This window comes from Miscanthus floridulus, chromosome 6 (genome assembly GCF_019320115.1).
Source record: "Miscanthus floridulus cultivar M001 chromosome 6, ASM1932011v1, whole genome shotgun sequence".
NCBI classification, from domain to species: domain Eukaryota; kingdom Viridiplantae; phylum Streptophyta; class Magnoliopsida; order Poales; family Poaceae; genus Miscanthus; species Miscanthus floridulus.
In genome coordinates, this window is record NC_089585.1 from 110,280,602 (window position 1) to 110,304,787 (window position 24,186).

At 47.8% G+C, this 24,186-nt stretch overlaps 1 protein-coding gene and 1 pseudogene across 1 annotated transcript; both read left to right on the top strand.

Annotated features, from left to right (window-relative positions):
* Positions 1–13,694: 13,694 nt before the first annotated feature.
* On the top strand, positions 13,695–14,989 carry LOC136461006 (F-box/kelch-repeat protein At1g80440-like; annotated as a pseudogene).
* A 1,687-nt stretch (positions 14,990–16,676) lies between these two features.
* LOC136456573 (trans-resveratrol di-O-methyltransferase-like) lies at positions 16,677–18,108 on the top strand. Its single transcript, XM_066456479.1, has 2 exons — positions 16,677–17,581; positions 17,673–18,108. The coding sequence occupies exons 1-2, from the start codon at positions 16,775–16,777 to the stop codon at positions 17,973–17,975; spliced, it is 1,110 nt and encodes a 369-aa protein (XP_066312576.1). The 5' UTR covers positions 16,677–16,774; the 3' UTR covers positions 17,976–18,108.
* Positions 18,109–24,186: the final 6,078 nt, after the last annotated feature.

The window sequence follows — 24,186 nt, forward strand, 5'->3', positions numbered from 1 at the left end:
ATGTTTAGACTCATCTTTGTGCAACCAAGTTTGTGTTGAGAAAGTTATTGTAGATGCATGCACACAAGAGGTTGCAAAGGAGAATGAGCAACTCAAGCAAGAAGTAGCTCGCCTCACCAAGGACTTGACTCAAGTGAAAGGCAAGGCGAAGCAAGCCCAACTTCATCAAGATAACACCGTCAAGGGAGTGAAGAAGCTTGATAAAGGACAAAATGTGGTTTGCTACGTGTGCCACAAGGAAGGTCACAAGTCCTATGAGTGCAAGGTGAAGAATGGGGGAGGAGAAAAGAAGAAAGAGAAGAAGGAAACAAGCAAGCTCTCCAACACCTACACCAACAAGGTGGACAAGAAGGCCTACACACCTTATCTCTTGAAGAATAAGAAAAATGACAAGGTGGTGGCCATCAAGGTGAACAAGCAAGCCAACAATGGGGTCAAATGCTTTTGGGTGCCAAAGGAGATCATTTCAAACATGAAGAGCACCAAGAAGGTTTGCATCCTGAAAGGGAAGTGAGAGGTCCAATGGACTACGGGGAATTTGGAGACTTGGCAAAGTATGGATGCATTTCATGGGGTGCATCATGATGGACAAAATTATTGCCAAGTGGGTTAGTGAATACTATGGACCCAAATTCCCCTTTCCATGTTAGGTAACTAGATTCAATTTGCTTCAAGTGGTACTAGATTTAATCTCCTACAAGTAGCATCTTTAAGCATTTAGTTACTCTTCATGCCTAGGTTTGTATTTGCATGCTTATATCTTTTGTCAAGCGTACACTAGGTATATATTATGGTAGGCTTGCTCGGTTTCATTCTTATTCCTTGGAGCAATCCTACATGGTTTAAAATTGTTTAGAAGCACAACACATAACTTGTCTTTCGATTGTTCATCTAATATGTGTTAAAGTCCAAATTGTAGATAATTTCTCCCGAATATCACTTTTGAAACTGATTCTCACATTCGTGTGATGTCATCTTTCAAGTGGTATTTTTTATTCTAAAATCAATGTGCATGTTTCCTACAAGTATTTCATACTTGTGTGCACAAATTTAGGGGGAGGTTACTCTATAAGTTGGATGCTTTGAGACTAACACGTTTTCAAGCTTATCATGTGTGTAGTAGTCTTATTGCAAGGAAAATAGAGTCCCCAGAGTTAAGCATCATACTTCAAATATCCACCACCTATTGCAAGTGATAGAAATCAAATTGGTTTCCCCAAGCGGTATTTCTAAACCAATATCATCATGTTGATTCCATTTTGATATTTATATGCTTTCTCCATGCATTATATAGATTAAATTCCCTTGAGCAATAATTTGCCAATTATGCATATGCTTTGTCTTCTACCATATGTATGCATATATTTAGGGGGAGCTTAATCTATATAATGTGAGAGTCAAATTTTGTGACCTATTCCACTCTACAGACAAAGGATCACAAAGTTTGACCCTCCCTTGTGCTACTAATGTCTTCCTTTTTGGTGTTTGATTCCAAAGGGGGAGAATTTAGAGGACCAAAAGCAAGCATTATTTTGTAGAACCAAAATCTAGATCATAATAATTTACAAGTGGTAATGGTCTACAAGTGGTAATGGTCCGAGAAAGGGAGGATAGTGTATTATGGATTAGTCTATGTAATGGGAAAATTTGTAGGAAGCAAGGCTTAAATCCATAGTGCCACATGGGGACATTTGCAAGGGCAAGATAAGTTTTTATGTGATATCCTTTAGTTTTACAAGTAGTATCTTTTAGCATCATATAACCTTGCCCCTTGCATTGCATCCTAGCAAGTAGGTCATTTTCAAATTTCAAAATTCTATTATTTGCTTGCATTGGTCGTGTTGTCATCAATCACCAAAAAGGGGGAGATTGTAAGGAAAATGGACCCTAGGCCCATTTACTTTGGATTTTGGTGTTTGATGACAAACACAACTAAGTTGGACTAATGAATTTGCAAGTGATTGTTTTGTAGTTCAATAGGGTGCAAGACGTGACTTGGACGAAGGCGACGTGATGATCCAATGATCAACACCATAAGCAAGACCCAAGGAGCACAAGAGAAGACCCAAAATATCAAGCAAAGTCCAAGCACGAAGATAGGAACCAAGCCATATGCAAGATCATGAAGAAACGAGCTCACAGAGGTGACCGGACGCTGGACCGGACGCTGGCAGAAAGTGACCGGACGCTCCGATCAAGAGGCTCGGCAACAGCAGGCGTCAGTAGCTGTGATCACACGCTAAACTGGATGCTGGCAGCAAATCGATTGGACGCGGAATTGCAGCGTCCGATCGAGTATAGAAAAGTTCCAGAGCGGCAAAATTGCGACCGGACACGTCTGGTGGCATGTGACCGGATGCTGGCAGCGTCCGATCAGTTGATCGCGGCTCTAATGGTTGGGACGACCGGACGCGTCCGGTCAGTAGTAGAAAAGCGGGATTTCATCCTCAACGGCTATTTTCTCAGTGGGGCTTATAAATAGACCCCTCAACCGGCCATTTGAAGTGTGTGGAGCTGAGGAAACATATCGAGGGTGTTGATACACCATTTTTAATGATATCTACTTGCATAGTGCTTAGTGATTCATTAGGTGATTAGCGTAGGTGCTTTGTGAAGTGTTTAGGTTAATTAGACCACCGCTTATGCGCTTGCTTTAGGTTTAGACCTAGTGTTTAGTGAAGTTTGCATACCTCTTACCACTTGGTGCTTGCGCGCACCATTGTTGTACATCAGAGGGGCTTGTAGTCTTGCGAGATCACCCCAACCGCTTTTGTGGTGTGGCTGCCACCGTGTACCGGAGGGAACATGGCCTACGGCGTTTTGGCCAGAAGCTTGATAGTGAAGACGGCGGGGAGCATCCAGGAGAGGCTTGCCAAAAGGTAAGTCAGAGACCCACTTGCGCATGGGGAAGGCCTGAGGCTTTCCATGGAGTTACCCGACCAGGAGCTTGGCCCTTGCGAGGGGCTCCAACAAGGACTAGGGCGAAGCCTGCATGCTTCTTGATACCTCGGTAAAAATATCGGAGTTATCGATGGGAGTTTGCATATCTCTACCTTGCTCTTTAGCTTTCACATTTACATTGATTGTATTACTCCTTTTGCGGTAGAGATAGCAACACACTAGCAAAACCATAGTTGCACATTTAGATAGTTTATCTTTTGCATAGGTTTTGCTAAGGTTAGAAAAAGAGGCCATTGTTTAGAGTTGGAATTTTAAGTTGCCTGATTCACCCCCCCCTTAGGCGTCATGTCCCCTACACAATGGAAGGTTGTAGATAATGAAACTATCACTATCCGTTCCACTAGCTTGGCAAGCAAGCTGGTAATCCTCGAACCATAGTCCAAGGTTTGTTTCCCTAGAGTATTTTGGGATGTTGGTCGACGGTCGGTACCATAGTGGGAAGGCAGCATTGAGGATGTGTCGACCGAAGGCCTAAGGCCCCGACTAGTCAGGGCTTAGGCTTCGGTCCTCACTGCTGTCGTAGCATCCACCATGACACAGGTGGTAGCTGCGTCTGGCTTCCTCGCTCTCATTGCTTCGTCCACACCTACGGGCATCTAGGGTGTTACATGCATCACGGTGGAGCCCGAGATGCTCATGCACCAGAGCCACGGCATGCCCCCCCCCCCCCCCGCCGCCGCACGGTGCTTGGTGGACAGACATGTCCCTGACATGTCATCCCGAGGGTGCATGCCAACTGGTGTCGAGCTCGCGTCGCCAAGACAATGAGCTCTCTGCCTGCTACACCGCCACGCGCTAGAGCAGCATGCAGATCTTGTGATGGGCCTGACGATCCTCAGGTGTCACAGGCTTTGGGAGCCCTCAAAGCAAGGTCGTCACGGCATCGATGTTTTGGCTTGCCCCGGGGAAGTGTGGGAAGGCTCCATTGTCTTCAATGATCCTCCAATTCAAGTCGTGGGCCATGGCGCACGCATGCCCATTGTCTCTGTGATGCTCGATCTCTTGCTCGAGCTCCGCACGTTCCTTCTCTAGCTAGAGTCACGCATCCTCAAGTTCCTTGTGTCGTGCCCTCAGCTGCTCCACCTGTAGGTGAGGCGGGGTCCTTACGTCTCCCTCGACCTCATCGTCAAAGTCATTTGGTGGGGTAGCCCCTCCCTCGTGGATGCTTTTGACACATCCCTCAAGGTTACCTACCATAAAATATTCTCGCAAGGGGTGATGGCTCCACCTAATGGAGTCAGAGTCGGAGGGCAACTCTGAATCTCCTACGAGAAGGCCATGGAAAGATTCCATGACATATTTGGTCATCCCTATGAACTCGTCGTTTGTAGGGAATGGGTGCATGCACTGCGCCACAAGGTGGCCAACAGCCTCGTAGCATTGCGTAGATCGAACAAAAATGTTGTCGGGGCGCTCTAGATGAGGTATTCCGGGGAGAGTGATTCCCCTCTAGCAAGCTGCGTCATGATATTGGCAAACGAGAAGGTGAGGCAGCGTAGGTCCTCCTAGGATGGTTAGGGTCCTAGGAAGGCATTGAGCTGGCGCTCTAGCCTCCCGTAATCAAAACCGAGGAGCTAGATGCTCTCGGGGGCGTGAGCCTCTGGCGCGTGTAGCTACAGCTCCTCAAGCGCCTCGACCTGAGGCCTGATGTGGATGTCGAGAAGTGCAAAAAGCCCCTACCTAGCGCACCAACTATTGATGTTTTGGATCACCGGCTAGTAAATTTGTATCTGCGCGTCTAGCCCGAATGGTATGCTCGGAGGACACAAGGATTTATACTGGTTTGGGCGGAATGTCCCTACATCCAGTCTATTGCTGCTCATGTTACCAGCACTAGTTTGTAGTAGGGGTTACAAACGAGCAAGAGAGGGAGAAGTTCCCAAGTCTCTGGTGAAAAGATCAAATGGAGTTGAGTCTTGTTGAGCTTGTTCAGTCGTGTGCTCGTTAGCTGTCCCCTTCTTAGGGCGTCCTGCTTTCCCTTTTATAGGTGAAGGGGAAGGCACAGGTTATAGAGAGAAAGAAGGAGAAAAGCGAGGGAGAAGAAAGCCTCTAGGGCCACTAGGTCCTTCTTCTCCTTCATGCGGGTCCCACCGACACTATAGATGGTGACAGGGATGGCTCCATGTCGGGCTCCTGTTCACCACTGGTGCATGCCCCAGCGTCATCAGCTGGTCGTGGCATCCCATCCTATCTCGGCGAACGGCGTGGTAAACCGACGTGCCTGTTAGTAGCTATACGGGGAGTAGGCAGCATAGCAACCACGCATCTGTCACTGTTGGCGATGTGAATCCCTAGACATGGCCTGATGTGGCCATGGGTCACGTCAAGACGTGGCCGCTTCCCTCCTAGTGTTAGAAGTTTGACCCTAGGGTCATACCTCAAACCCGTAGTGGTTGGAGGTGGTATGGGTCCCCGTCGGGTGAGACAGAGCCCACGCCCTAGGGGTCAGGAGGGACGGAGCTCGTGCCCTCAGGGTTGGGCGAGACGGCTCCCATACGGCTGTATCCTTGGGGTTGGACGACATGGGTCCCATGCCCGAGGGGTCAAACGAGATAGAGCCTGTACCCTCAGGGTCAGGCGAGAGGGCTCCCGTACCCTCGGGGTCGGGCAACACGAGGCCCGTGCCCTTAGGGTCCAGTGAGATTGAAGTACGTCCTTGATTATCTAGGTGAGTCATCATCCACGGTCCTCAGATTCCTTCTTTGAGTATCCCTAATATCGATACCCGACACCAGTTAACCAAATCGAAAGCAAGAAAACAGAACAAACAACATCCGTGCCGAACTACACAAAGCTTTAGACAAAGTAACAATTCTTATTACAGAACAACAATATCTGAATTGAAGTCTTGACAATGATCTCTCTTGCTGATCTAGTCCTCCAGGCACTCCACCATCTTAGACAGATGTACTTTGTCTGCCTCCTTCAAAAGATCTCTCCACATCTGTAAAGAGTTAATTGTATTATAAAGAACCACATCAGGATTAGATGGGAATTTTTTCTCTATGGCCATTTTATTTCAATTTTTCCATATTTCCCAAGTAAAACCTGGTTTGACACGAAATGATTCACCATGAAATCGTTTCTCCATCTATACATGCATCTGCAAAAAGCTGAGAGGTGGTTTCGCCTAATTCCATTTCTTCCACCCTTCTATGCTAGCAATTAATGTTTAGGGAAATAAATTAAAATTGATTATATTTAAGCTGTTCAGTGCACACAAAATTCAGAATTTTTAAGCATATTTTTATTTATATATTTTTTAAGAAAAGATTGACTTTCTAATCTATTAGCCAAATGATTGTATAAAGTGATTTTGATCCATCATCCAAAATATTCTCATTTTTATAAGAATCAGATCCCTACCAAACGATTGAACAGAAGAGAAGTTAGAAAAGTAGCCTTAGTTCACCGAGACCATGTTTCCATTTTGTAGTGACACCACATTCACTGTAGGTGTCTTATGTTAGATTGATCTCTAATCCCAAACTGGGCCCAACGACCCAGTTGGGCCTTTGATCCGCGCCCTGACAGGGGGCACCTAGCCCACTATGGCTGGAGGGCCCCAGTCACACTGCGCAATAAATAGAGGTGGGGCCGGTGGCTCTGAGCACGAGGTTCACCTGAGCAGAGCTCCCCACCGAAACCTAAACCCTAATCTGATCAGAGAGGGGCGCAGCCAGTGACGGGAAGCCACCAGCCATGTCGCCTTGCTCCACCGACGTCGATGACTTCATCGACCTCTTCCCTGAACGTCGCTGCCCGTGCGCAGACTTCACCGACAAACGTGATGGTGGCTTTTGGATCATCCCCCACTGCGGTGTTAGGTTCAACACGTTCTTCCTCTATTCTCTCTCTGTCTCTGTCTCTCTGTCTAGAACGTGTTCTAGGTCTTGGATTCATCCAGTAAATGTTTAACACCCTAGATCTAACCCTAGATGATCCTACAAGTATTAACAATGGTATCAGAGCTCGGTTTGCTAGGGGTAGATCTCGGCAGGGGCTAGAAACGATTAGAAAAGGAAAGAATGAATTAGATCCTTTCGGATCTGAGCAGACAGAAGGGGTTCCCTAACCCTAACTCTAATTGGGTGAAGGAAAGAACAAAAGAAGAGGGATTCAGCCTAGAAGAGAATCAAAGCCGAACCCTAAACCTGTGAAGACCCTCTAGGGAAGAAGAACAGTGGGTCGGATTCCGAACCCTAACCCTAGATCTAAACCCTAATCCCCAACACCGATTTAGATAAGAGAAGTAGAAACCAAATCCAAAAGAAGAAGAGGACGGGGAAGAAGAGGAAAGGGACCTACCTCGCCGTGCGCTGGGCAGACCCTTCGCCGGTGCGGGAGAAGATGGCAGAGCCGGGGGAGCTGTTTCACCCAGGCTCAGCCAAGGGGGTGCTACGGCCAGGCTGCTCGACGATGGCGTGCTCACCCGCTAGGGAGTGCGCACACCGGCGAGGGGGCCGGTGACGGCGCCATGGCTAACCGCTCCACTGCTTCGCTCGCTCGGTGCGTCGGGCGGCTGAGAGAGAAAGGTAGAGGAGAAAGGGGAATGTGGCTAGGGTTTTCGGCCAACGCGGCCGACCTAGTTTTGATCCTGCGAAGCCTGTGCTCGACCATCGAATGAGATCCGACGGTGAGGTTTCCACGGGCCGCTCTCGGCCCAGACGAGCGAGCGTGCTGGGCTACTTTGCTGGCCCAGGCCCAGGTTGTGGCCTAGGTCAGCGCAGCGCACGCGCGCACAAGTGAAAGGGCAGAGCTGGGCCGGGCCACTGTGCGAGTTCCAGCCCAAGATCAGTTTTTTATTTTATTATTTTCAAGTAATTGCTTATTTCTGGAAAATGAAAAATAGCTCAAAGAAAATAGAAAAAGTATTTTTCCCTGTGGGTAAAATTCAAGAAATTGAGTATACGTTTTTCGCCACTAAAGAAATTGTTTGTTCTCCAGTTATTTTGAACCAACGTGATATTTAATTGGAGAAAAAGAGATTTTGACTTGATTATGATGTTGTTATTTTCTGACCAACGTTGTTAATGACAATATCATAATTTTAATGATTTTATGCATTATTTTTACTTCTGCCCAACGGTGATGTAGATTTAATGTATACACAGTTGTATGTTTTAATTTTGACCAACATTGGAATCAAGGCATGCAACTATTGTTATTATTTATGTTTTCATTCTATATGAATTAAGTTTTTAGGTAGATATAACTTGATGGGTTGTATCAAAGAGATCCTCACTCTCAAAGGTGACAACTACACAGAGTGGAAGAAAAAGATTGACCTGGCCTTTATCTTGGCTGAGGTGGACTAGGTAGTCACCTTACCGTGTCCCACTGAGCCTGTGGCACCGGTGAGGGAGACAAACAAGGCTGATGCCACTTGGGCAACTAGAGAGAGGGATTTTGAATCCCAAAAGATGTCCTATCACCTTAAGCATAGGAGTGGGTCACTGCCAACAAGAAATGATTGGCTGTGATAAAGAACACGATTGAGCCTACAATTGTGGGCTCAATCCTAGAGTGTGACACGGTCACCGAGTACCTTGATAGAATAAAGAGTCAGTTCATTGGCTCTTCAAAGACATATGCTACCTAGCTAATAAAGCAGCTGATGACAGAGAGGTACTCTAAAAATGGTGGCATAAGAGAGCACATACTAAGGATGAGCAATTTGGCATCTAAGTTAAAACCAATGGATCTGGCTCTCAAGGAAGAGTTCCTTATCCATCTGATTTTTGCTTCCTTGCCAAATGAATTTGACACTTTTGTTGTCAACTACAACATATAGCCCAAGAAGTGGGACTTAGAGAGGCTCATGGCTATGTGTGTGCAAGAGGATGAGAGAATGAAAGCTGCCAATGGTGGCACTATCAATTATGTGAAAGACAACAAGAAAAAGAATAATAATTCTAACTCCTCCTCAAAGTCAAAGGGAAAGGGTCACATGCTGCATCAGCCTCAGCAGAACAAGTTCACATTAGAGAAAGACTAGTGTCTCTATTGCAAGAAGACGGGACATTATAAGAAAGATTATCTCGATTACTTAAAGATGTTCATGGCAAAGAAAGGTGAGAACATTATTACATTCATAAATGAATCCTTGTATGTATAGTATTCGAAATCTACTTGGTGGATTGACTCAGGTGCAACTGTTCATGTTGCTAATTCTTTACAGGGATTTCGTTCGACAAGGACTACGCAAAGAAGAGAAAGACATGTTAAAGTTGCAAATAGAGTCCGAGCAGATGTTAAAGCCGTTGGCGATCTTTCTCTAGAGCTTGCTGATGGCTTCACACTTTTACTTAGAGATGTACTTTATGTTCCTGCTTTACAAAGAAACTTGATTAGTGTTTTATGATTGGACAATGATGGATATGATTGCCATTTTGGAAATAGCAAATGTAAGATGACATTTAATAATGCATGTGTTGGTCTTGCTATATTACAAAATGAGCTTTATTTGTTATCACTATGTGATGATGTGAATGTTGTATGCGATGATGGGAACATTGCGTGCGACAATGAGAATGTATCCTTGTCTGCGGATGTAAACAGAAAATGAAAGAGAGCTCACGATGCGTCGTCAAAATTATGGCACTATCATTTAGGCCATATTTCGAGGGGGGAAGAGAAAGACTAGTTAAGAATGATATTCTTCCTCCATTAGAGTTCTCAGATTTAGAACAATGTCGAGAATACATAAAAGGAAAGTATGTAAATAAAATTAAGAAAGATGCCAAACGAAGCGTAAGAATTTTATAGATTATTCACACAGACATATGTGGTCCATTTCCTATAAAGAGTGTGGATGGTTACGATTCATTCATAACATTCACAGATGATTACTCCCGTTATGGCTATATTTATCCAATCAAAGAAAGAACAGACGCATTGGATAAATTTAAGATATTTAAGGCATAAGTTGGAAACCAACATAATTTAAAGATTAAGATAGTCAGGTCCGACCGTGGGGGGAGTACTATGGTCGGCATACCCCATATGGCCAAGTTTCTGGACCTTTTGCAAGGTTCTTACAGGAGAATGGCATAGTAGCCTAGTATTCTACACCGAGCGAACCTCGGCAGAATGGAGTAGCTGAAAGACACAATCATACCCTGATGGATATGGTGCGCAGTATGATAAGTTACTCCACCTTACTGTTGAGCCTATAGATGGAGGCGTTAAAAACCGCCATTCATATTCTCAATAGAGTACTAAGTAAGTCGGTGTCCAAAATACCGTATAAGTTATGGACAGGAAGAGTACCCTCACTAAACCACTTACGTGTGGGGGGGAGTCCTGCTGAGGCTAAAGTATTTAACCCAAACATTGGAAAACTACATCCCAAAACAGTAAGTTGCCATTTTATTGGCTACCTAGAAAAGTTAAAAGGTTTTTATTTCTACTGTCCAGATAGACATACAAAGTTTGTCAAAATGAGACCCGTTGTCTTCCTAGAGGATGAAATGATGAGGGAGAGCATGGTAGCTCAAGAAATTGACCTTGAAGAGAAGCGAGTGTGTGCACCCACTCCAATGATTCATGAGCCATTTTTCTCACTACCTGTTGTCGCTGCACCGATAGTGCAAGATACTGTGGTGCCAGCACCTGTTGTTATTTCGCCTGTGGCAACAATGAATGACGATGAGGAACCTGTTATTCAGGATCCTGTAGAACCTATTGCCACACATGAGGGGGAGCAACAATAGCCTCAAACAGAAGATGTGCCAAATGTGGAGGCCCCTAGAAGGTCTCAAAGAGTTAGAAAATCAGCTATTCCTGCTGACTATGAAGTATACAATACTGAAGAATTTCAAATAGAGGATGATCCCACCTCATTTGAAGAAGCCATAAAGTTTGAGATTTGGAAATTTCTAAAGGAGCCAAAACAGTAGGTTATAAATGGGTCTACAAAACAAAACTTGACTCTCAAGGGAATATAGAGAGATATAAACCATGACTTGTGGCAAAAGGCTTTACGTAAAGAGAAGGGATTGATTACAATGAGACCTTTTCTCCAGTCTTATGTAAGGATTCCTTTAGAATCATAATGGCATTAGTGGCACAATACTATTTAGAATTACATCAGATGGATGTAAAGACGACATTTCTCAACGGGGACTTGGAGGAAAATGTTTACATGGCATAACCGAAAGGTTTTATCATGAAAGGAAAAGAATGAATGGGATGCCGCCTAAAAAAATCTATTTATGGATTAAAACAAGCTTCAAGACAATAAGAAATTTTGGGTTTAAAGAGAAGGTAGAGGATAATTGTGTCTATGCAAAGTTTAAGAATGGGAAGTTTATCTTCCTTGTCCTGTATGTGGATGATATCTTACTTGCTAGTAGTGATGTCAGTCTACTGCTGGAGACAAAGAAGTTTTTATCCTCAAAATTTGATATGAAAGATCTTGGTGAAGCTTCGTTCGTTCTAGGGATCGAGATTCACCGAGATAGAAGTAAAGGGGTATTAAGACTATCACAAAAGGCATACATAGAAAAGATCTTAAAGAAATTCAGTATACACAAATATAGTCCCTCACCTGCTCCTATAGTCAAGGGTGATAGATATGGGGATTTTAAATGCCCTAGGAATCAGTATGAGATCGATCAAATGAAAATGATTCCATATGCTTCAGCTGTCGGAAGCTTGCAATATGCTCAAGTATGTACGCGCCCTGACTTAGCATTTGTTACTTGGCAGATTCCAAAGCAATCCTAGAACAGAACACTTGAAATTAGTAAAGAAAGTCTTGCGTTATTTGCAAGGAACGAAAAGCCTCATGATGACGTATAGAAGATCTGATTCACTCCTTATAGTGGGATATTCAGATTCTGATTATGCGGGAGATGATAGAAAATCAACGTCTGGATATGTATTCACTCTCACAGGGGAAGCTATTTTATGGAAAAGCTCAAAGCAAATCATCACTACATCGTCCACAATGTATGCCTAGTTTGTAGTGTGTTATGAGGCAACGAGGTAGGTGAACTGGCTAAAGAAGTTCATACCCGATTCGAAGGTGGTTGATGACATCTATAGACCACTTAAGTTATACTGTGATAATAATCTGGCAGTACAGTATGCTCACAACAATAAGCCAAGTGGTGCTGCCAAACATATTGATATAAAGTATTATGTTGTGAAAGATAAAGTCCGGGATCATATCATAAGTCTTGAGCATATAAGTACCGAAAAGATGCTCGCAGATCCGCTTACAAAAGGCTTACCACCCAACGTGTTCAGAGAACATGTAGTCAGCATGGGTTTAAGGGAAAGCCTATAATTCCTAGACAAAAGAAGGCCCAAAGTTAAGTATCTATATCAAAATAGAGTGGTGTGTTGTAGCTGTTAAATCTATCGGCAATTGACCGTGACGATGAAACATGCTCTATGCGCTAATCTGTAACGGAATGAACAAAAGTAAATAATATGAAATTAAAAGATGGTAGGAGATCAAGGGGGGATTGTTAGATTGATCTCTAATCCCAAACTAGGCCCAACGGTCTAGTTGGGCCTTTGATCCGTGCCCTGATCGGGGGCGCCCAGCTCACTATGGCTGGAGGGCCCCTGTCACAATGCGCAATAAATAGAGGTGGGGACCGGTGGCTCTGAGCACCAGGTTCGCCTAAGCCAAGCTCCCCACCGAAACCTAAACCCTAATCCAATCAGAGAGGGGCATAGCCAGTGATGGGAAGCCACCAGCCATGCCGCCTCGCTCCACCAACGTCGATGACTTCATCGGCCTCTTCCGTGAACGTCGCTGCCCGTGTGTAGACTTCACCGACGAACGTGATGGCAGCTTCTAGATCATCCCTCCCTACGGTGTCAGGTTCGACACGTTCTTCCTCTATTCTCTCTCTGTCTCTGTCTCTCTGTCTAGAACGTGTTCTAGGTCTTGGATTCATCCAGTAAATGTTTAACACCCCGGATCTACTCCTAGACGATCCTACAAGTATTAACATCTTACACGTTGCCAAAGAATAACAGTATGTTTGGACCCTCATCTCTAAACTTTATAGCTCTAAAACTTCAGAGCATTTTACCTTAGTTTTGAGATCTAAAGCTCTAATATAAAATAGACTAAAGTTTAGAGATAATTTTAAACCATTTATTTAAAGACTTTAGCTCTAAAGGCCCCGTTCGGCTTACCCCATATTTGACTTGTTTGGCTTGTTTTTTCAGCCAGAACAGTGTTTTTCTCTCACAATAATTTAGTCAGAACAGTGTTTTTTAGCCAGTTTTAGCCAAGATTCAGCAAGCCGAACGGGGCCAAAGTTTAGAGCTCTACAATTCAGAGTATGGGAACAGATCGAACGACGGGTTCAAAGGTAATGCTTGAGGAAACTAATCAAGCTCACTTCATCAGTGCAACTATACGGAACTTACACATAGCCTCTCTGCCTGTGTGATACGAACTCCAATGTGGATAAGTAGCACGTACACCTACCACTACCAGTCGCTCTCTTAGTTTTGACCTGATTGCATATTGAAAATCATTATGTCCACTTTTGGCCCCTCAACTATTATGTTGGTCTAATTTTAATCCTCAACTACAAAACCATCTAGTACCAGTACCTCAACTATCAAAATCATTCACTTTTAGCACCTAGGTGGGGGCAAGGCTGTTTTGACCGACGTTGAGCGATTTTGACACGTAACCTCCATCTCAGTGAAATGTGGGGCCCACACGTCATCGACTAAATCCCTCCCTCTCCATCCTCATGGCCACGGCCTCGCGCTCCTGGACGCCGACGAGGAAGGCGGTCGCGGCACCGACCGTGGCAACACACGCACGGGCCGTGAGTGAGCCGTGCCACTCGGCGCTCGTGCGCCTCCACGGCACTGTCCGAGAGCTCAGGGCGTGGTGCGGCGCCGGTGGAGCCTCCTCCTCCTCCGGCCATGGCCTCGCGCTCCTAGACGTCGTCCTAGCTACGCTCGGTGACCTGCTAGCCACGCCATGGGCCGCGGCAGCCCTCCACGACGCCGACGCCAATGATGACCAGGTCCGAGACAGCCTCCTCGTGCTCATGGACGCGTACAACATGTTTGAGTCGGTGCTGCTCGTGGCGAAGCAGAGCGTGGTGGACACGTAGTCCAACGCCCAATGTGGGGATGGCACGGTGGTCCTACATGTGGTCCAGGTGTAGCTAGCAGCGCCTATGGCTTACGACGATGTTGGTCCGACGGTGGACAAGCACTCAACGGCGGTGGGCTCAGGAGGCCCCGTGAACTCGTACCGGATGGTGTTGCTAGAGCTGGCAGAGGGACGGTGGGCATCGTTGCTGCCCCTGCCGTGGCCAAGCGAGAGCCTCCACCTCTTCTGCCTAGGTGGCCACCGTGGATGACGTCGGCAGGCAGAGGAGGAAGCAGTTGGTGGTGGTCGGCGGCTGGCACCCAGAGACATGGGCACCGATGGACGCGGTGTTCGTCTATGACTTCCTGACAGGCGCGTGGCGGCACGGCGCGCCCATGCTGGGCCTACGCTGGTCTCTCTACGCATGCGCGGCCATCGGTGGTGCCATGTATGTGGCCGGCGGCCACGACGACGAGAAGAACGCCCTACGGTCGGCACTCACCTACGACCCAAACGCCGACGCGTGGGCGCAACTCCCAGACATGGCGGAGGAGCGCGATGAGCCACGCGGGCTCTACATCGTCGCAGAGGGAGGCGACAGGTTCCTCATCGTCAGCGGGTACCCGACGTAGGCTCAGGGCCGGTTCATTAGCTCTGTGGAGTGCTTTGACCCGACGACGTCCATCTGGGTGCCCGAGGACCTGCTGCGCCACGCCAGGGCCAAGGGCATCTGAGCGCATGTACATGCTGAGTCACAATGGGCACCTCGTGGTGCGTGACGGTGTCGTGGGAGCGGCGTCGGCGTGGCCACCGGTGGCGCAAGTGCCCGAGGACGCGCGCACCGCGGCGACCGTCTCTGCCATCCTGGACGACCGCGTCGTGGTCATCGGAGAGGGAGGGATTGAGTCGATGACGCGTGGGCCCCACATGTCACTGACATAGAGGTTGCATGTCAAAACCGCTCAACGTCGGTCAAAACAGCCTTGCCCCCGCCCAGATGATAAAAGTGAACGGTTTTGATAGTTGGGGCACCGGTACTATACGGTTTTGTAGTTGAGGGTTAAAATTAGACCGACACAATAGTCGAGGGGCCAAAAGTAGACTTAGGGGGTGTTTGGTTCTCATTGACTACAACATTTTGGACTAAACTCTGCACTTTAGTTGGACTAAACAGCCAAACACTTGGATTAAAAGTGGACTAAAGTCCTTTAGTCCACAAAACTGGACTAAAATGGACTAAACGGTGTTGGGGACACCCATGCCCCTCATTTATTGCCCTCTCTCTCCCACCCGGCTCCCTCCCCCCCCCCCCCCGCCGCCCTCCCTCTCGCCCGGCACCCTACCTTCGTCCCGGCCGTCGCCCATTCCCGCCGCTGCCCTACCTCCCGGCTCCCTCCGCCACCATCGCCCTCCTGCCCACCCCCCTGCCGCCGCCGCCCTCCCGCCCGGTCGCGTGATGGAGGTGCTGGCCGCGGTGCTCCACCTCTCCACCGCCAAGGAGCCCCGCCCCGCAGTCGTCGTCGCTAGCTCGTCGGCGCGCGCGCGGGGGATGAGACTGGGATCTAGACCTCTGCCTCCTCGAAGCGCTGGGCATATCCTCGAAGCGCAGCTGCACGAGCTAGTCGGTGACCTTATCGAAGTCGGCCTTCTCCTTGAGGGCAGCGGCGACCATGCGCTGGACATCATCGCGCTTGCTCTTGAGCTCACACATCTCGTCGACCAATAGGTTGATGTAGTCGCCGCAGGACATGGTGTAGCTGACGGTCCGCGCAATGTAGTCCTTAGCAGCTGGAACACCGTGTCGATGATGGACGCCAGGAACTCCATCTCCGCTAGCCCAAAGCCGAGATCTTCACCAAGAAAGCGCTAATCTCTGATCCGTGGACATTTTGGAAGGATTGCGATGAAGGGGAAGAAGGATGGGGAGGGAAACAGAGTGGCGCTAGAAACATGAACAGTGGTAGCCGGCTAGTGAGGAGAAGGATAAAAGGGTGGGTAAAAGGGTCATTCTTCCCCATCATTTTATGACTTTAGTCTATTTTAGTTCAAGGAACCAAACACCACTTTATGGGGTGTTTGGTTCGAGCTACTAAACTTTAGTAGCTACTAAACGGTTTAGTCACTTTTAGTAACTCCAGAGTTACTAGAGAGGACTAAAGCTCTTTTAATAGCTTTTAGTCATAGCGTTTGGTTGAAAAGTTACTAAAGTGACTAAAAGCTACTAAATTTAGTAGCTATTAGACGAACCAAACAGACCCTTAGTCCACTTTTAGTTCATGAACTAAAGTGGACTAAAACTTTAGTCAAGAGAACCAAACATGACCTTAATCCTATTGAAAAAAATCTACCACATTAAATTTGCATATAACTACATGCTATTAGTAATAAATTAAAGTGCGAGCTGATTCCGCTGGCTACAGATTACTTCTATCATTTGCAAGACGAAAAACGACAACCACCATTCTTCGTCTTCCGTGGAACGTCTGCGAGGAGGGACAAAGAATCTAGGAACCTTTCAACGAGTACAAACTTGACCCGTTTCTCTTATTTTGGTCTGTTCAATTGAACTTATGAGTCGGTTTATCATCTAATATTTTTTTCTAACAACAAAACAGCACCGTTAACCCGACATTAACACCAGCCGAACTGACCAAAAATACACGGGCACCGTTTCTGTTGACCTCAAACCCAAGTAGTCCTACTAGCTAGTTCTTGCAAGAGCAAGCTATGGACACCAGCCGAGACAGGGGCCTCACCACCGGCGACGAGCTCATGCAGGCGCAGGCCGAGCTCTGGAACCACGTCTTCGCGTACACCAGATCCATGTCCCTCCGATGCGCCGTCGAGCTGGGCATCCCCGACGCCGTCAACCGCCTCGGTGGCGCCGCATCGGTCCCGGAGCTTGTTGCGGCGCTCTCCCTGCCGCTGCCCAGGGCGCCGTATCTGCGCCGCCTCATGCGGCTGCTTGCGCACGCCGGGTTCTTCGTCTTTGACGCCGCCGCCGCCAGCTATGGGCTGACCCCGCTCTCGCGCCTCCTCGTCTCCACGGCCACGCGCGGCGCCGGTGGGCAGGGCGGCCTCTCGCCGTTCGCGCTGGCCATGCTGCACCCTGTCATCGTGTCGCCGTCCATGTCCCTGGCGTCCTGGTTCCGCGCCGCAGACGCCGTCAACGCCGCGGCGCGCGTCCCGTTCGAGTCCGCGCACGGGCGCGACCTCTGGGCGGTGGCGAAGGACGACCGGGAGTTCGGGGTGGCGTTCAACGACGCCATGGCGTGCGACGGCCGGTTCGTGATGGACGTGCTCGTGCGCGACCACAGCAACGTGTTCCGAGGCCTCGCTTCGCTGGTCGACGTAGGCGGCGGGTCAGGCGGCGCCGCCAGGGCCATCGCCACCGCGTTCCCGCGCATCAGGTGCAGCGTCCTGGAGCTGCCGCACGTGGTTGCCGCCGTCCCAACAGGCGAACTCGGCGGCGTGGAGTTCGTCGCCGGGGACATGTTCGAGCATGTCCCCAAGGCCGACGCCGTCCTCCTCAAGGTCTGGCGCAGTGGCGCGCACATCGCGCGCTCTCCTTTGCCTTGTGAAACTGAAGAATGACGTTGCGCGCGGTTGCTGTGTACTTGTGCAGTGGATCCTCCATGGATGGGACGACGAGAACTGCGTGCGTTTACTGCGGCGGTGCAGGGAGGCGATCCCTTCGAAGGAGGACGGCGGCAGGGTGATCGTGATGGACCTGGTTGTGGGATCGAGCCCGGCAGACGAGAAGGCCACCGAGACGCAGCTGCTGTGGGACGTGATGATGATGGGGGTGGTGGGGAGCCCCGAGCGGGACGAACGTGAGTGGCGCAAGATCTTCCAAGACGCAGGCTTCAGCGGCCACAAAATCGTTGCCGTCCTCGGGATCCGGTCTGTGATCGAGGTCTACCCTTGATTTTCTTAAGACTAAAAACGGACTATTCAGAATCCACACTGTTCTTCAGTGTAATCTTAACGCGATGGTAATAGAATTTCGACTGTGTTATATTCTACCTTTATATTTTCTTAAATTTTCAGGTTCGTTTCGTTATTTTTCCCCCAATGGTTCCTAACTAAAATTTAGGACTGCCATTAAATTGCTGCCACACTTTTCCCCCAATGCCTTTTCTTTCGCAAGCTCGTATTGTTGGTTCCATTTCATGTTAAGGAGTACTATAAAAGCGCGCCCAATGCAAGCATACATCCGTGGTGGTCTTAGATAAAAAGTTTAGTTTCATGTAGATTAAAGGCTCCATAGCTACTACTCACGTTGAAAACCACAACTAGCTTTTTTACTTCTCTGCGTTCTATTTTTCTTTCTCCTACCCTCACCTGTCCCTTTCAATCACCATCTTTAACACGAAGGCCTTGTTTAGATTACCCCAAAATTCCAAGTTTTTTCACTCTCTCTCCATCACATCAATTTTTAGCCACTTGCATGGAGCATTAAATGTAGGTAAAAAAAAACTAATTGCACAGTTTAGTTGGAAATCACGAGATGAATCTTTTGAACTTAGTTGGTCCACGATTGGACAATATTTACCAAATAAGACGAAAGTGCTACTATTCATCGGGTTGAAATTTTTCTCAATCTAAACAAGGCCGAAGCACTAGTAGCCTGTAGAAGCTTCTCTGACAACCTGCAAGCCACTACTTTACCTTTTTTTTTTTGTGAATTACCACTGCTTTACCTCTAACCTGGCATCCCAACCTACCTGGCTGGTTGAGGCTACAAGCTACTTCACCGCGTTGGGGCTGGCCTAAAGAGGAAGAGTCCTTTAGGTTGTTTTCACCTGACCAAAACCACCTATGCCCTCATGATGGACTCACTTGTTAGGTTATAAGTGTTAAAGTTCATAACACCACGCTTCCTGTGGTAGAATCGTCCAAAATAACATGTTTTCAAAGACGTTCGTCTTTCATCAGACACTAAGCACCACAAAAATTGGCTACATCAGACGGTTCTGTCGAGCACACCCAAAGGAGAACTCGAATAATTCACGTTTTTCATCCAGTATCCAATAATGAGAACGAGCTTACAATACTGAGTCCATTTCATACAACAAGAGTTCTCAAAAATACTTTATTACAATACCAGGTTCAGAGTGCCGAATTTAAATAGCGGAATTGAAATAAACATCTAACGATAAGATACAAGGATCCGTCTGTGCCCACCAGAAGAATTCTCCACACAACAGCCACTCCTACAATAGGGGTAAATAAACCCTTAGTACACAATGTACTCATAAGACATACCCGACTAGTGGAAATAATTTCCCGACTCCAAAGGATATGATAAGTTGTATGGTTTGCTGGGTTTCTTTTTTGCGAAAAGCATTACTAGCAGTGAATCCTTATGTATGTGTTTTATTAGCAGTCATGATTAGTTCATTAGCTAACCATTCTATGTAAGCACATATTCTACTTTCAAGCAAGAGTTGAGCAATTAGATCTATTTCACCATCTTTCATCTTTCAGTTCTTACTACGCTGCTAGATCATAGACAAGTCATACCGTATCACACGACGATTCATGAACCAATGTATCCCAGCTAGGTACCCCGAAACATACACCCCGCTTGTACCCTAGGTACAAGCAAGACCAACCCATCACTCTCCTGTCAAGGGATCCAGGTCCCCGTTCAAACTTGGACTCCAAGCTCCCACTCCTGAGTCCCGGACTCAGTATGGTGCTTAGATCTCAGCCATCCCCGCCTCTAATCAGTCGGTCCAGAAAGAGCCAGAACCCACGACAAGAGAGCAACGAGCCTTCTCACTCCCATAAGCAAGTATGTGCTTAGGATAATAAGTCTGTGACCTGACTAGAATCCGCAGCAACGGACGATCAGTGGTTGTGGGGCTTGCCTTGGTGAAAGGTCCTTGTGTGGTTTTGGTAATTGAGTGACAACCTAGGTGGACTAATTGTGTTTATGTGAGATACACAGGTGATTAGTTCACGGGTACATGTGTGTGAGCAACATATGCCATGAAGGTGAAAATGGCTTGGAGATGTTGCAAAGCTCACACATGTGATGATGAAGGAGCTCATTGCAAATGAGATATGACATTGAGTCATGTGATCAAGGTGAAGAAGATCAAGACAAGACTTGGCTTTATGGACCGGTTGCAAGCGTGAAGGACAAGTCGGAGGCTTTGGAGCGATGGACCGCGTGGCGGTGAAGCTTAAGCAAGACTTGGCGCCAATGGACGAAGGCAACGGTGAAAAGCAAGTGAAGTCAAGATCGATGAACCAATATGATCACATGATGATATGAAGTGGATCATATCATTGTTGATTGTGTTGGTGCATGTGTTGCATCAACATTGGAGGAGATGGAATGGAATGCGCAAGGCAAAGGTATAACCTAGGGCATTTTATTTCACCGATCATAGGTGTGTAGAGAAGTTTATGACCGGGTTTAGGATCGATGGCCGTACTATCAAGAGGGGCAAACTTGTTTGCATATCGGGCATCTAGTGCCACTCGAGTGATCTAACTTTGCATCATCGCTAGGATCGAGTGACGTGGCAAGTTGAGTGGCTAATCCTTTGGAAAATGTTTATGAAAAGCTAACACACATACACTTGGTGGTGTACACTTGGTGGTGTTGGCACATTTACAAAGGAGATGAAGTTTGAGTTGATGTGGATCAACTCGGTGAAGGAACGGAGGCAAGGGTTCGAAACTCCACCGGTGGAGCGTCCGCCCATAGAGTGCGGACAGTCCGACAGTGCCACCGGCGCCCTATATAGAAAAGACAGGGTCTCACAGAGTGGACCAGATGCTGGTCACGTGGTGACTGGACATTTGGGTCCTACGTTCGGTCAATGGCAGTAGTGAGCGCGCAGGCGTCGGTCTTCGACCGGACGCTGGCGTTAAAAGTGATCGGATATTGGCATGGTGCGTCTGGTCAGGCGGACATACAGTGACGTAGGCGACACAGAGAAGTTAGAGAAGGACCGGACGCTGATGCTGCGTCCGATCGTGACCGACCGGACGCGTCCGGTCGTGACTGGATGCTTACAAGAAACGACTGGACGCTGGTGTTGGTGCGTCCAGTCACTTGAACAGCTACGTCCGGTCATCACTTGACCGTTGAGATCGGGTGAACAACGTTTGAAGCCGATGACACATGACAAGCATCGGACGACCGGACACTGAGGTCCTACGTCCGGTTGATCTGACCGGTGCGTCCGGTCAACCTGATATTTGCCCAGTGAAGGGATAACGGCTAGTTTAGCCCATGTGGCTATAAATAGAAGGTGGTCTCGGCCATCGCTGGAGCTTAGCACCTCGAGGGACATTGTGTCCATGCTTGAGAGTGCTTTGGAGCCCTCCATCTCACATATCCTTGATAGTGATCATCCGATTGTGTAAGAGAGCGATTCTAGTACGATTGCATCATGAGGTTGCATCGAGTGGCACTAGGTGATCGAGTTGCAAGCCGTGCTGCTTATTACTCTTAGAGGTTGCCACCTCCTAGACGGCTTGGTGCTGGTCTCCGTTGAAGCCCGCAAGAAGCTTGTGCGGTGCTCTAGAGAAGAGCTTTGTGAGGGGCATTGTGCTCGCCCCGTGGGAGCCACGAAGAGCAACTCTAGTTGAGCGTGTCATTGAGCTACCCCCACTTTTGGGGTAGGTTCTTGTAGTGCCCGACGTGCGGGCTTGGCGGGTGATGCCAATTAGCCGCCGAACCACTAAGTAAGCGGTCGACACAACGGGGATTAGCGTGTTGACAAGCACGTGAACCTCGGGAGAAAAATCACCGTGTCAACCTTGTTCTTTCCATTGGTTTGCAATCCCTTTACACAAGCTTGTGATTACTTTTATATACATTGTGCTTGTGTAGTTGCTCTTGTAATTAGTTAGCTTGTGTAGCTCACTAGTTACCTTCTTACTTGTGTAGCATAGAAATAGCTCTCTTGCGTAGCTAATTTGGTTTGTGTAACCTTATTAGTCACATTGCTTAGTTTGTGTAGCTAAGTATTTGTGCTCTCTAATTTGGCATTGGTTGCCTTGTTATTGAGCATTGCTAGTGAGCTTAGTTGGCTTTGTGCTTTTTCTTACTAGCATGTGTAGGAGCTCCCTCATTACTTGAAGTACTAGTGGCATAGGTTTGTGTGACCTTGCTCCTAGAATTAATTAGGTGAGCTCTAGCTAGCCTGGCACCTTAATTGCTTAATTAGGATATTTGCAAGGTGCTAGAGAATATAGATAGAGGGGTGTAGTCTTGGCTAGACCGGTAGTTTTAATTCCGCATTTGTTTCGGTAAGCCGACACGATTAATTTTAGTAATGACTATTCACCCCCCTCTAGTCCGCCATCTCGACCTCACACTTGGGCAGGTGCGGTGTCAGCTAAGTCAGTCAGTGGCTGTGGGGCTTGCTCCTGTACGAGGCCCGCCTCCTCGTACTCCTCGATCACCTCCTCGTACTCCTTCTCTCCGGTGGGTACGAACTCCAACTCGTTCTCTATATGCATGCAACGATGATGCAACACATAGTATTTTGGCAACAACAACTCTTAAAATAAGAATACACATGCTAAGTTACTAAGCTAGCTCGAATGACTAAGATACTAAGCTAATCATTATCTATACCAAATAGATTCCAAGCTCACCCTGCAAGTGCCTATTTTTTATAAACCGATATCATGCTATTATTCATTTAGCCTTAATGGGTATTTAGCTACCATATTAAATAGTCTATTTTAGGGCTACAAAAATTACAGCAAACACCTAATAATGCCATGAAGCTACTATAGAAATTTCAGAATTAAAGCTATCGCCAATCTACCACAAAAATTCTTACAATAATTAACTTAATAATATTAAGCACTCTCAATTGATTTAATTGCTCCTGGTATCAACAAGCACATATATGAACTAAATACAATAATAGATAGAGCACAATTTTAGAAACCTAATAAAATTTGTTTCACAATTTTTGGATATCTACATTATTTTATATTAATTACCAAAGTTCAGCTCAGAATTAAAATAAAAAGTTATTTCTATTTTCCACAAAAAAGATAAACCGATTTTGGCCCAACGTGGCCCACGCGTGGAGGCGGCCCGCGGTAGGGAGCCCGCGCGCGCTGTCATTCTTGCAAAAACACCCTCGCGCTATCAGACAATAGTGTGAACACTACATGTACTATTTCTATAGACAACGACTTTGCAACGAAGCCCTCGTATCTTTTCACCTTCGCATCGGAGAGGTCCCTGAGACACCCCACGGTCGCTGGCACGGTGGACGGTGGCACTAGGCAGTACGCCGGCCACTCGAGGCTCCCACCGACCCAACTAACGAGCCGAACCCCATCTACGACCCTAACGCCTACCCTAAGCGATGATACGGAGCAACAGGGTGCACTAGAGCGAGCTGTCACCGCGCACGGTCGCCCACAACGGTGCCACGGTCATCCCGACGAGCTACAGCGCTAACAGGATGGTAGAGATAGGGGATAAGCACCAGGGGCATACCGCGAACCCGGCCGAAGTGGTGGTTCTGCCAGCGACTACCTGAGCTAGGCGAGCATGGCGACGAGCCATGGCAGACACGGCCACGTCAGTGGCGGCGGCGAGGCGGTAGCCCTCCCACTAGCGTGCGCACGATGGAGAGGGAGCCAAGGCGAACTAGTGGTGCAGAGGAATTTGTGCGGGGTGAAGTGGTGGAAGCTGGCCACGGCGCGGGCGGTGACAAGTTTTAACGGCACGGTGGTGGGCAAAGCTCCAAAATTGGAGCTCAGCTGAGCCACAATCAAAGCGGGGTGGGGCGGTCTGCAAAAGGACGTAAAGGTGGAGATGCGGGCACGAGGAATTGATGAGAGGTGCTCGCTCTCTGACTCGCCGTGACGACGACTCAATGGTGGCGGAAAGCAGACCATGACCACGACTCGACAGTGGTGGAAAGCAGAGGAAGAAAGAGAGAAAGAGAGAGATGGGGTGCTGCAGTGGGCTTGGCTCGTCCTTGCCTTGGTAGGACGTGAGCGGCGAGATTGAGAGACCCACACACCGGCGCTAACTGACAGGCACGCGTGCCCGACCGGCGTGGCCCGCGTGGCCGTAGTGTCATAAATGACATGGCGATGGTGGCTCGGCCACGTGCGTGCGGCAGCGACAGCCTTGA

What these genes read in the sequence shown, in the direction of transcription:
- LOC136456573 (XM_066456479.1), top strand. Translation starts at nt 16,775, where the DNA reads ATGGACACCAGCCGAGACAGGGGCCTCACCACCGGCGACGAGCTCATG. An exon ending in CCGACGCCGTCCTCCTCAAG is followed by an intron (nt 17,582 to 17,672) that starts GTCTGGCGCAGT and finishes GTACTTGTGCAG; the next exon opens with TGGATCCTCCATGGATGGGA.